This window comes from Phascolarctos cinereus, unplaced genomic scaffold, assembly GCF_003287225.1.
Source record: "Phascolarctos cinereus isolate Bilbo 61053 unplaced genomic scaffold, phaCin_HiC Scaffold_9;HRSCAF=440, whole genome shotgun sequence".
Taxonomy (NCBI): Eukaryota; Metazoa; Chordata; class Mammalia; order Diprotodontia; family Phascolarctidae; genus Phascolarctos; species Phascolarctos cinereus.
The window spans coordinates 262,322,534-262,336,104 of NW_027556402.1; the positions used below are offsets into that span (position 1 = coordinate 262,322,534).

Below are 13,571 nucleotides of genomic sequence, written 5' to 3' on the forward strand. Positions count from 1 at the left end.
GATCAGAGTTAGCTTTGGGGGCTACCATATCACATGGTTGATGCCCAGTGAACTGCTGACTGCCCAGACCCCCAGATCTTTTTCAGACAAATTACTTCCTCTGTCTTGTACTTGTAAAACTGATTTTTTTAACCTAAATTTAAGACTTTGTGTTTATCCTTCTTAAATTTCCTCTTACTCAGCTTGACCCAGTGCTCTCTACAGCCTGTCAGGCTTTTTGGATCCTGAAGCTGTCCATCAGCATGGCAGTCACTTTCCCAGTCCTTTGTAGCCCCTTGCCTTTATACAGGTTCCTTGGGCAAGTACAGAGCCCTGGGGCCATGCCCTGGAGGCCTGGCCAGCATCATCCAGTCCACCTTGAATCCCTCTCATAGTGCTGCAGCCATAGAGCTGCTTAACGTTTCCCCAAGACTTATCTTGGTAAGGCACCTATGTGGTGTCCCCTGATTTCCCATGAAGGACCTCGTCAGAAAAGGAGGAGGGGGAGCCAGGTGCAGCCTGTTCTTGCTGAAGAGCAGAGCCCGGCTCTCATGGCCTCACCATCTCTGACTTTGATCACCCAGTGGCCTCAACTTGGCCATCGGGTCTGGTTTGAATAGAGCCATGAACTTGGGCCAGAGAAGGAAGTCATGTTGAAGGCTGTGATGACTGAAGGGAGTGTCTGCCCAAAGCCGCACATGAGTGCATTCGTTGCAGTGTTGGTGGAATTCCGAACACATAATGGAAGGAACTTGGCCCCTTTGCCCCATCTTCTCCGTCTTTCTGGTTCCACAGTTTTAAAAACAAGCACGTTTCTTTTTTTTTTCTTTTTTAAAAATTAATTTATTTTGATTTATCAACAATCATTTCCATATGCTTTGGAGTTTAAAATTTTTCTCTCCCTTCCTCCCCACCACCCTCCCCAAGACGGCGCACAATCTGATATAGGCTATACATTTACATTCCTATTAAACATATTTTCACATTAGTGATGTTGTAAGTAAAAATTAAAACCAATAGGAGGAACCATCAGAAAGAGGAAACAAAACTCAACAGAAGAGAAAAAAAAATAGCAATTCAACTTCCATAGTTCTTTCTTTGGATGTGGATAGCATTTTCTATCAGGCCTCTGGAGATGTCTTAGATCCTTGTAATGCTGAGAAGGGTTCAGTTTATCAATATTAGTCATCGCACAATATGGCTGTTACTGTGTACAATGTTCTCCTGGTTCTGCTCACTTCACTCAGCATCAGACCATACAAGTCTTTCCAGGTTTTTCTGAAGTCAGCCTGTTCATCATTTCTTATAGCACAATAGTATTCCATTACATTCATATACCACAACTTGCTCAGCCATTCCCCAATTGATGGGCATCCTCTCAATTTCCAATTCTTTGCCACCACAAAAAGAGCTGCTATGAATATTTTTGTACATGTGGGTCCTTTTCCCATTTGTTTGATCTCTTTGGGATATAGCCCTAGAAGTGCTATTGCTGGATCAAAGGGTATGCACATTTTTGTAGCCCTTTGGGCATAGTTCCAAATTGTTCTCCAAAATGGTTGGATCATTTCACAACTCCACCAACAATATTAGTGTTCCAATTTTCCCACATCTTCTCCAACATTTATCATTTTCCTGTTTTGTCATTGGCCAATCTGATAGGTGTGATGTGGTACCTCAGAGTTGTTTTGATTTGCATTTCTCTAATCAATAATGATTTAGAGCATTTTTTCATATGACTATAGATGGCTTTAATTTCTTCATCTGAGAACTGTCTGTTCATATCCTTTGACCATTTATCAATTGGGGAATGGCTTGTGTTCTTATAAATTTGTCTTAATTCTCTATATATTTTAGAAATGAGGCCTTTATCAGAGAGACTGGTTGTAAAAATTCTTTCCCAATTTTCTACCTTCCTTCTAATCTTAGTTGCATTGGCTTTGTTTGTGCAAAAACTTTTCAATTTAATGTAATCAAAATTATCCATTTTGCTTTTCATAATGTTCTCTATCTCCTGTTTGGTCATGAATTCTTCTGTTCTCCATAGATCTGATAGGTAAACTATTCCTTGTTCTCCCAGTTTACTTATGGTATCAGCCTTTATATCTAAGTCCTGAACCCATTTTGACTTTATTTTGGTATATGGTGTGAGATTTGGGTCTATGCCTAGTTTCTGCCATACTCTTTTCCAGTTTTCCCAGCAGTTTTTTTCAAAGAGTGGGTTCTTATCCCAGAAGCTAGGGTCTTTGGGTTTATCAAATAATAGATTACTATAGTCATTGACTACTGTGTCTTGCATATTTAGCCTATTCCACTGATCCACCTCTATTTCTTAGCCAGTACCAAGCAGTTTTGATTGCTGCTTTATAATACAATTTAAGATCTGGAATTGCTAGGCCACCTTCCCCTGCATTTTCATTAGTTCCTTTGATATTCTGGACCTTTTGTTTTCCAAATGAATCTTGTTATTATTTTTTCTAACTCTATAAAATAATTTTTGGTAGTTTGATTGGTATGGCACTGAATAAGTAAATTAGCTTAGGTAGGATTGTCATTTTTATTATATTAGCTCAGCCTACCCATGAGCAACTGATGTTTTTCCAATTATTTAGATCCTACTTTATTTGTGTGAAAAGTGTTTTGTAATTGTGTTCATAGAGTTCCTGGGTTTTTTCGGGAGGTAGACTCCTAAATATTTTATAATGTCTACAGTAAGTTTAAATAGGATTTCTCTTTCTATCTCTTGCTGTTGGGCTTTGTTGGTAATATATAGAAATGCTGATGATTTATGTGGGTTTATTTTATAGCCTGCAACTTTGCTAAAGTTGTTTATTATTTCAAGTAGTTTTTTACTTGATTCTCTAGGATTCTCTAAGTATATCATCATGTCATCTGGAAAGAGTGATAGCTTTGTTTCTTCTTTGCCTATTCTAATGCCTTCAATTTCTTTTTCTTCTCTTATTGCTAAAGCTAAGTTTCCAGTACAATATTGAATAACAGTGGTGATAATGGACATCCTTGTTTCACCCCGATCTTATTGGAAATGCTTCTAGCCTGTCCCCATTACATATAATGCTTGCTGAAGGTTTTAGATAGATGCTATTTATTATTTTAAGGAAGACTCCATTTATACCTATGCTTTCTAGTGTTTTTAATAGGAATGGGTGTTGTATTTTATCAAAAGCTTTTTCTGCATCTATTGAGATGATCATGTGGTTTCTGTTGGTTTTGGTGTTGATATGCTCAATGATGCTGATAGTTTTCCTAATATTGAACCAACCCTGCATTCCTGGTATAAATCCTACCTGGTCATAGTGTATTATTCTTGTGATAAGTTGCTTAATCTATTTGCTATATTTTGTTTAAAATTTTTGCATCTATATTCATTAGAGAAATTGGTCTATAATTTTCTTTCTCTATTTTGACTCTTCCTGGTTTAGGTATCAACACCATATTTGTATCATAAAAAGAATTTGGTAAGACTCCTTCTTCACCTATTTTCCCAAATAGTCTATATAGTATTGGAATTAATTGTTCTTTAAATGTTTGATAGAATTCACATGTAAATCCATCTGGCCCTGGAGATTTTTTCCTAGGGAGTTCATCAATGGCTTGTTCAATTTCTTTTTCTGAGATGGGGTTATTTAAGTATTTTACTTCCTCTTCTGTTAATCTGGGCAATTTATATTTTTGTAAATATGTATCCATTTCACTAAGATTGTCAAATTTGTTGGCATATAGTTGGGCAAAATAATTCCTAATTATTGTTTTAATTTCCTCTTCCTTGGTGGTAGCTTCACCCTTTTCATTCTTGATACTAGTAATTTGGTTTTCTTCTTTTTTTTAATTAAATTAACCAAAGGTTTATCTATTTTATTGGTTTTTTCATAAAACCAGCTCTTAGTTTTATTTATTCAATAGTTTTCTTAATTTCAATTTTATTAATTTTTCCTTTGGTTTTCAATATTTCTAATTTGGTGTTTAATTGAGTTTTAATTTGTTCTTTTTCTGCCCAATTCATTAATCTCCTCTTTTTCTATTTTATTCATGTAAGTATTTAGAGATATAAAACTTCCCCTAAGAACTGCTTTCACTGCATCCCATAAGTTTTGGTATGTTGTCTCATTATTGTCATTCTCTTGAATGAAATTATTGATTGTTTCTATGATTTGTTGTTTGACCCAATCATTTTTTAGGATTAGATTATTTAGTTTTCAATTATTTTTTAGTCTGTCTTTCCATGGCCCTTTATTACATATAATTTTTATTGCATCATGATCTGAAAAGGATGCATTTAATATTTCTGCCTTTCTGCATTGGATTGTGAGGTTTTTATGCCCTAGTACATGGTCATTTTTGTGTATGTGCCATGTACTGCCAAGAAAAAAGTATATTCCTTTCTATCCCCATTCAGTTTTCTCCAGAGGTCTATCATACCTAACTTTTCTAATGTTCTATTCACCTCCTTAACTTCTTTCTTGTTTATTTTGTGGTTAGACTTATCTAGTGCTGAGGGGGGGGGGGTTGAGGTCCCTGACTAGTATAATTTTGCTGTCTATTTAGTAATGATATTCCTTCCTTATCTCTTTTGATAAGATCTATTTTTGCTTTTGCTTTGTCTGAGATCAGGATTGCTACCCCTGCTTTTTTTACTTCAGCTGAAGCATAATATATTCTGCTCCAGCCTTTTACCTTTACCCTGTATGTGTCACTCTTTTTCAAATGTGTTTCCTGTAAACGACATATTGTAGGATTATGGTTTTTAATCCATTCTGCTTTCCGCTTCTGTTTTATGGAGAGTTCATCCCATTCACATTCACAGTTATGATTACTATCTGTGTTTTCTTCTCCATCCTTTTTTCCCCTTTTATGCTTTTTTTCTCCTTTCCCTCCCTCACTAGTGTTTTGCTTCTGACCACCTCCTCCTTCAATCCTTCCTCCCTTTCATTAGCTCTTTCCCTTTTCTTCCCCTTTACCCTTACTGCTTCTTCCCTCCCTTTCTTTCCCCTTTTCACTCCTACTGCCTGTAGGTCAAGTTAGATTTCTATACCTAACTATGTTATTCCCTTCTTGAGCCAAATCTGATGAGAGTAAGGTTCACACAATGCTCATCCCCCTCCCTTCTTTCCCTCTGCTATAATAGGTTTTTGTGTCTTTTCCTGTAATGTAATTTACCCTTGTCTGCCTCTTCTTTTCTCAGTACATTTTCTTAGATCAGACTAATCCACTTACTTGGATCCATTTGACCCACTTGATTAGATTTTTTTTTGTCATTACATCAAAGTCAACTTATATACACCCCCTTTATGTATACTCCTTTAACATGGCATAATAATAATAATACAGTTCTCAAGAGTTGCAAGTGTCATCTTCCCTTGTAGGGATGTAAACAGTTTGCCCTTATTAACAACATATTGTATCTTTCTGTCCCATTTACCTTTTTATGTCTCTTTTGAATCTTGTACTTGAAGATCAAATTTTTTGTTGAGCACTGGCCTTTTTCTCAGGCAGGTTTGGAAGTCCCCTATTTCATTGAATATCCATCTCCTCCCCTGAAAGATCATGCTCACTTTCTCTGGGTAGTTAAGCCTTGGCTACAATCCAAGCTCCTTTGCCTTATGGAATATCATGTTCCATGCCCTACTGTCTTTAATGTAGAAGCTGCAAGATCCTGTGTAATCCTGACCGGTTCCATATTTAAATTGTTTCTTTCTGGCTGCTTGCTGTATTTTCTCTTTGATCTGGTAGTTTGGGAATTTTGCTATTGTATTCCTTGGCATCATCAATTTGGGATCTCTTTCAGGCGGTGAGCGGGGGATTCTTTCTATCGTTATTTTACCTCCTTGGTTCTAGGACTTCAGGGCAGTTTTCCTTCATGATTTCCTGTAAGATACTGTGCAGGCTCTTTTTTTCATCATGATTTTCAGGTAGATCAATAATTTTTAAATTGTCTCTCCTGGATCTATTTTCCAGGCCAGTTGTTTTACCCGTGAGGTATTTTACGTTTTCATCTATTTTTTCTTTTTTTGGTTTCTGTTTGACTGATTCTTGCTCTCTCATAGAGTCATCAGTTTCCATTTGTCCAATTCTAGTTTTTAACAAATTGTTTTCTTCTGTTAGTTTTTGTCCTTCCTTCTTCAGTTGACCAATTGTGTTTTTTAGGGACTTGTTTTCTTCAGTGTATTTTTTTTCCAATTGGCCAATTGTATTTTTTAAGGACTCTTCTATCTCTCTCATTAGACTTTTAAAATCCTTCTTGAGCTCTCCTAAGAAGGCTTTTTGGGCTTCAGGCCAGTTCATATTCCCTTTTGTTGTTACAGATGTGGGTTTGTTGACAGTGCTGTCCTCTTCAGAGTTTCTGTCTTGATCTTCACTCTTCTCATAATATGAATCTATGGTCCGTTTCTTTTTACTCATGGTTTCTTTATTCCCTGGCCTTTAAAGAGATTGAGCTGTCCTGCTGGGGAACACAGGACACTGACCCAAGCTTCTTGTGTTGGGAGCCTAGGTCTTGGTCACTGGCTTTGTGTGCTGGAGCCTCTTATGTTGGCAATTGGAGGCTGTAGGGTTCTGGCAGCTTACCTCATGTTGAGCTGCAATCAGCAAGGCTGGAACTTTCAGGCAATTCTAGGTTGCCTGCTTTTCCTTTCCTTTAGCTTTCTTCAGCTCCTTTCAGATGGGTGCTGCAGGGCGTTTATGCGCCTAAGGCCCTTTGTAGTGCTGCTTCCCTTATTTTTGCTGAGGCACTAGGAGACCTGTTTTGCTGTAGAATGCTGAGGCTCCAGGATCTCCTCCTGGTGTGCTAAAGTGGGGCTTTCCGCTAGCTGGCTGGGACGCCTCCTGTTCCGTACTGCTCCCCTTCCCCCAGGGTAAGAGGCGCCTTTGCTGTTAATCCCTCAAGCTACCCAGGCTACGCACTACTGCTCCCTGTCTTTCTTCTGGTTCAGCTGTTCCAGGGTTTTTTCTGGCATGATATTTTCTAGGCTTTCAGAGGTTGATGGGGGAGGGTGGGAGTGACTCCCTTTTTACTTCGCCATCTTGGGTCCCGCACAGCAGACTCCTTTCATACCTGTGCCTCTGTGAAGTTAGATCAAGAGGCCAGGGGCCAGTCTCTGGGTCAAGAGTCTAGCCTCTGACTCCTGTGTGGGCTCTGACCTCCATCCCTAAGAGGACCAGGATGGATGAGGTGGTGTCTGAGGCCCTGTGAGCCCTCAGTCTCTGCCTCTGACCTTGGCAACCCTTTGCCCCTCTGGGCCCCAGGCCAGTCTTAAAGAAGAGGTCATCCAACACTTGGCCACCATTTTGACCCAATAGAGAAGTTTCCAAGGGAGTTCTCTACAGTTATGTAATCAGAGGTTCCCCTCCCCCCACGAAGAAGTTAAAGTATCATTAAAAACAAACAACAATTCAATTAAATGCTCAATTTGTTTGAGTTCTGCTAACCTGGGAGATGCCTGCTTAGAGTGAGAGAGGAGTGAGTGGTGGTTTAGGAAATCCGTCTTCAGTGATGCCTCCGTAAGTGTGTGGAGACTGTCCTTCCTGATCGGTTCGAGGTGAATCACGTTTCTAGTGCTGGGTTTTTCCTAATGGTGCTTACGGAGGGAGTGAAAGCAGGGAGGACCCCAAGGTCCCTTCTGATGGCTTCTCTCCAGGCTCTCATGACAGTAGACATCGGAGGTGCTGGGCGGGCCAACTCTGCCTCTGATTCCCTGGGAAGCATGGCAGGCAGGCCCGAGGCTGGGGCCCAGCTCCTCTGGAGTTTTCCCAATGACTCGGTTGTCCTTACCCTGAGGAGTCCCTCAGGCTGCCTGTTTCTGTAGAAAGAACTAGAGGTGGGCGTGGGGGGGTCCTCAGGCCTGCTGGAAGTGTAAGGGCCCAGCCTGCAGGCCATGAGCAAGCCCGGGCAGTGCCAGGATTCCTCATCTCCAAGTATTTCAGGAGAGAATTCAGTTTTCTTCCTAAAAGCCCCAAGGAGACCAGCCCCTGAGCACTGATGGGTGTCCAGGAGCCTCGAAAGGAGGGCTGACGCTGCTCTCGCTTCCTTTCCAGGTAAGGGCCGACGCGCCCAGCCTCAGTGGTCTCCTCCTGCTGGATCTGAACCCTCTAAACTGCGCCTGTACAACAGCCTAACCCGCAGCAAAGTGAGTGAGTCCCTGGCGGGGGAGCTCCCATCCCGGCTCTTCCCATCGGAGCCTCCTCAGCCGGGCAGGATATCGGCAGGACCCCTTCCCCAGGGGCTCCCCCACTAGTGGGCTTGGAGAGAATTTCTGAAGTCTGGATGAAATGCCTTCAGTGGCTTTCTTCTGCATGGGAACCGTGACCTATAGGGATGCACCAGGCATAGCCGTGGGCAGGATCCTCCTGTGGACACTTGCTCATGGCTGGGTGGACCCAGTGAATGACCAAAGGGAGAAGCCATCACTAGTCAGGGCCCAGGGCATTATTCGGGCCCTTTGCTATGAGCTGAGGTTACAAAGTTAGGCAAATACAGGCCTGCGGCCAAGAATCTCTCATTCTAAGGGTACAGAGTGGATGGAGGGGATGTCAGTGGAGAAGGCGTTAGCAGCTGGGGAGCCTGGGGAAAGTCCCCCTCCCAAGGAGAGAGCCGGGGTACTCGGCTGAGCAGGGAGGGCCCTCCAGGCGTGAAGGGCAGCCAGTGAAGACGCAGGGAGATGGAGGGTGTTTCCTTCGGAAGTCCTCAGGGGGCATGTGACGTGGGGGAGCTTTGCTTTGGGGATTGGGGAGCACACTGAGCCCCGTGGAAGGTCAGGCCAAGGGAGGGTGGTTTCAAAGGCCCCTGGACCTCCTCGTCTGCCCCCCCCACTACCCCTCCCCGGCCTCTGGCCAGTGGCCAGTGTCGGGATGTGGCCTTTGGCCGTGGTTGGGTCGGGTTGCGGTGGTACGCTCTCTTGGATGGGTGCTATTCAGCGGCCTAGAGACCAGCGTGGGCTTGGCTGTGACTCAGCCAGGTCACGTGGCAGGACAGGCTTCTGGCCCCTTGTCTGGCTGCTGACAGCAAAGTGGCCTGTACGCGTGTCTTCCCCGGGCAGCTTGAGGGTCATGCCCCATCAAGCTGAATGGCTCCTGTCCCACTGCACGTGAGCCTGGCCTTGGGGCTCATCCCTGGTGCCTTCAGGTGCCTTCTGACCCCATCTCTTCATTCCTTCCTAATGAAGGACGAGTTTGTGCCTCAGCAAGGAAGGAGAGTGACCTGGTACTGCTGTGGACCGACCGTGTATGATGCCTCCCACATGGGCCACGCCAGGTAGGCCCTTTCGCTTGCTCTCTGGGTGGTGGGGTTACCGTCTGTGCAGATTAAAAGCCACCCAGGGCTGGAGCGTGGAGGGAGCTTGGGTGACTTACTCTCATTGGCAGAGGAACAGGCGGCTGGGGCGGGAGGAGCAGCTCCTGGAGGTTGTGGTTTTGACCTTTAAGGTCCTGTGGGCCCACCACCCACCCCCATCAGAAGATGGTCATGGTGACAAGCAGGCATGGCATGTGTGCTGGGAGGCCACTGGGCCATGGTCAACATGCATGTGGCGCGTGTGGTGGGAGGCCATTGGGCCGCGGTTGCCATGTACGTGGTGCGTGTGGTAGGAGGCCATTGGGCCGCGGTCACTGTGTGTGTGGCTCGTGTGCTGGGAGGCCATTGGGCCGTGGTCACCGTGTGTGTGGCGCGTGTGCTGTGAGGCCATTGGGCCGCGGTCGCCACACTTCAGCCAAGTTTAACTGTCCTTGCCGTGTGCTTGGTGTCCAACTTGAGGAAGATCTTGCCCTCTCTTGAATGCTTGTAGGTCGTATATCTCATTTGACATTCTGAGGCGAGTGCTGCGCGATTATTTTAAATATGATGTGTTCTACTGCATGAACATCACAGATATTGATGATAAGGTAAGTGAGGAAACGGAGACGTCAAGGGGACCTTGAGGAGGTTGTGGTCAGCAGGCCAATGGTCAGAGCACGATTTGGGCTGGGGGAGCGGTCAGCCTGGCGATTGGAAGGGCCGTGGGCACCCATGCCCAGTGCCCACCTTGGGACCAAGCACGGGGACCTCTTCCTGGGCCTCAGTGAAGGGGGCCCAGAACAGAGCAGGGGAGTGGGGCCCCAGGGGAGTGGAGTGAGCTATCCAAGGTCATGAAGTCAGGAGTAGGGGACAGAGGCAGGAGGTGGCCGCTGCCTGCTGAGCTCTGCTGTGTTCTGTGCTGGAGAGGACCCCTGGAGGGGAGGGCTGGGAGAGACCCCACCCCACCCCGCTTTTTACAGGTGATGAAGTTCAGGGCCGAGGAGGGCTCCAGGACCTATCTGAGGTCACAAGCCCATGTTCTTTTTACATTGATTAAATGCCTGCTGTGTGCCAGGCACCATGCAAAGGGCCAGGGGTATGGAGACAAACGGACTTGGTTTCTGATCGTCTGTCGTTCTGTCTGGGCATCTGGACAGAACGAGCCCCGGGAATCAGTGGCAGAGGCATTGGAAAGGTGTCCGTGGTCAATGGGTCACGGGTGAACTTACCCACCTACAGATTATCAAGAGAGCGCGACAGAACCATCTCTTCGAGCAGTACCGGGAAAGGAAGCCACCCGCGACCCAGCTCCTTGAAGATGTGGCGACTGCCCTGGAGGTTTGTGCCCGGTCATAGCGGACTTTTTGCTGGGAATGCAGTGTGGAGGATTCCTGGCAGGTCCTGGCCACTTAGAGGTCTTCCGGGGAGGCCCGGGGAGCCCTCAGGGGCAGCCAGCAGCAGCCTGGTTCTCCCTCACCGGGCCCATGTGTCGCCCAGAGGATTTCATGATAGCTCCATCCCCAGGGGGTGAGGGGCCCCTTAGACTCCTACAGCATCACTACTGCTGATGAGTTTTCTCCTTCCACCAGTGTGGATTGCAGCCCCTTGGGGCCTGAAGCGGCCTCCTTCTCTGCTTTGGCTGCATAGGGGTGCCAGGGCAGCCCATACCCCCGTTTCCCGATAGCCTCCCCATTCCTGGGAGCGAGTGTCATGGGTGTTGAGTCATCCTTAAATCTGGGGAAGCTTGAGGGGAGGGTGACCGCAGGGGTCAGACTGCACACTGGGTGCCCAGTCACGTCCATGGGCCGGCCCTCGCCGTCTTTCTGGCGAAAGGAAGCAGGAAGGAAGGGGTCTCTGCGTGCCAGGCTGGCCAAGAACTGTGGGCAAGGGCCTTGGGCTTTTTCTGAAAGTCTCTCCCCCTTTCCTGTGGCAGCCCTTTACTCTCAAGTTAAACACTACCACCGATCCTGACAAAAAGCAGATGCTGGAACGGATCCGGGACGCCGTGCAGCTGGCAGTGGAGCCGCTGGCCAGCCTAGTGCAGAGCAACGCATCGGGAGAGGAGGCCGACGCCTGTGCTGAGGTGGGCCTTGGGAGCCCCTGGCCAGAAGGGCCAACCACTCCGCTTCCCGGCCCCAGACATTACTGCCTCTTGGGCACTCTGTCAGTGGGCTTGACCCCCACCACCCACCCTAGCCAGGAGTCAGCAAATGGTGATTAAGCACCTACTATGTGCTGGGCACCACCCTCCAACCCTCCTACGGCCTGGCTGCTCCCTGTCTTCTACAGCCCATCTCCCATCCCCACACCTTTGCCCAGGCCATACCCAGCGCCTGGGGTTCACTCCCTTCTCGCCTTGTGCTTGAGGCCTCTCCACTCTGGGCATCCCTTCTTCTCCCACTCCCATCCCTTTGTTCTGGGGTGGTGGATGCCCCTGGGCCTGTTCTAGGCCGTAGGCTTTGTGCAGACTCCTGGGATGAAGGCCCCCCTGTGCATCTCACACACACTCAGAGCAAGCGGTAGATCTTGAATTATCTGGTTGACCCAGAACGTAATAGCACAGAAGAGCTGATGCAGGCAGAGGGAGCGAGGGGGTCACCGTCGCCATCGCTTCCTCCCCTCAGGTGCTGCTGGAGAAGGCCAAGGACCTGCTTTCTGACTGGCTCGACTCCCGGCTGGGCTCCCAGGTGACAGACAACTCCATCTTCTCGGAGCTTCCGCAGTTCTGGGAAGCCGAGTTCCACAAGGACATGGAGGCCCTGAACGTGAGTCTGGGTGGCGGGCTGGTGGCCTTCTGTGGCTTCACTTTTCAAGCCCATCCGTCAGTCAGTGCACTCCCTCTCTCCCTTCAGAGTGCCAGGCTGTGCCCTCAGGGAGCTCCCACCCTAGTGAGGGAGGCAGTATGCCTACTTCTGTGGACATTAGGGAGGAACCCAGGAGGGCTTCCTGGAGAAGGTGGGATTGTAGAGGGACCTGAAGGAAGCCCAGGCAGCCGGGAGGCTGAGGTGAGGGATGGGGCACAGGCAGAGAAAATGCCTGGAGTCCGGAGATGGAGGGTCTGGGGGTGTGTGTGTGTGTGTATGGGTCATGGAGGCTTTGAAGGCCAACCAGAGGATTGTGTACTTGTTCCGGGGGGTGAGAAGGAGCCCCTGCAGGTAACTGAGTAGGGGGTGACGCCCTTCAGGAAGGTTGGTGTGAGAACTCTGCGAAGGAGGGATTGGAGCGGGGAGAGGCTTGAGGCAGGACGGGAAGGGATGGCTGAAAAACATTCTTCATGTTGAAGTGAAGCTGATGAAGAAGCAGGAACAGATGATTGGGCTGTTCAGGGAGAGTTATTAAGCACCTACTGTGTGCCAGGCATGGTGCTCAGTGCTTGTACGAGTACGATCTCATTTGATCCTCACAGCAACCCTGAGAAGTGGGTATTATTCTTATCCCCATTGGACAGATGAGGAAACAGAGGCCAACAGGGTGAACTGACTTGCCCAGGGTCACACAGCTAGGAAGTGTCTGAGGCTGGCTTTAAACTCGGGTCTCCCTGACTCCAGGCACCGAGGCACCCCTGGCTGCATCCGTGGGCATAGGGTATTGTAGAAGCCACTTGGTTTAGTGGCAAGACCACTGGAGGCAGGGCAATGTCTTCACCTCTCTGTGTGTGACTCAGTTTCATTTTGTTCAGAATGGGGTAATAATCATCTTGGTCAACCCATTTTTCCATTTCTTCTTTTCTTCTACTGTCATAGACATAGGCTGTAGGCCATAGGGCATCTAGGCAGCACAGTGGGTAGAGCTCTGGGTGTGGAGTCAGGAAGACCCGAGTTCAAATCCAACCTCAGATACATACTAGCTGTGTGACCCTGGGAAAGTCATTTCACCCTGTTTGCCTTAATTTCCTCATCTGTAAAATGAGCTGGAGAAGGAAATGGCAAACCCCTCCAGTGTCTCTGCCCAGAAAACCCCAAATGGGGTCACGAGTTGGACGTGGCTGAAATGACTGTATAGCTGCCACATGGAACTGAGGGTTTTTGTCTGTATCTGTGCTGTGTGTGGTCGTGGGGGCCTCCTGGGGACACGTCCCCCTGAGGTGTCTGGCACATCATCCCCGTCTCATTTCTTGTCGCCTGCAGGTGCTCCCTCCGGACGTCTTGACTCGTGTCAGCGAATACGTGCCTGAGATCGTGCGCTTCGTTCAGAAGATTGTGGACAACGGCTACGGGTGAGCGGCTGAGCCAGCCTTAGCGCGAGGCCCCGTCGAGGCGAAGGGCTCGGCGATCTCGAGGCCTGTCGGCCCTCGGTTCACATCCCTCCA

General features: G+C 47.4%; 1 protein-coding gene across 2 annotated transcripts in view; it reads left to right on the forward strand.

The window, feature by feature from the left end:
• Positions 1-13,571, forward strand: part of CARS1 (cysteinyl-tRNA synthetase 1) — a 56,430-nt gene that overhangs the window by 11,682 nt on the left and 31,177 nt on the right. For both annotated transcript variants that reach the window (XM_020970754.2, XM_020970755.2), the window contains 7 exons: positions 8,029-8,120; positions 9,156-9,244; positions 9,774-9,870; positions 10,502-10,600; positions 11,196-11,345; positions 11,887-12,027; positions 13,390-13,478. In XM_020970754.2, the coding sequence (XP_020826413.1) occupies positions 8,029-8,120; positions 9,156-9,244; positions 9,774-9,870; positions 10,502-10,600; positions 11,196-11,345; positions 11,887-12,027; positions 13,390-13,478 (757 nt within the window). The remainder of the gene's footprint in view (positions 1-8,028; positions 8,121-9,155; positions 9,245-9,773; positions 9,871-10,501; positions 10,601-11,195; positions 11,346-11,886; positions 12,028-13,389; positions 13,479-13,571) is intronic.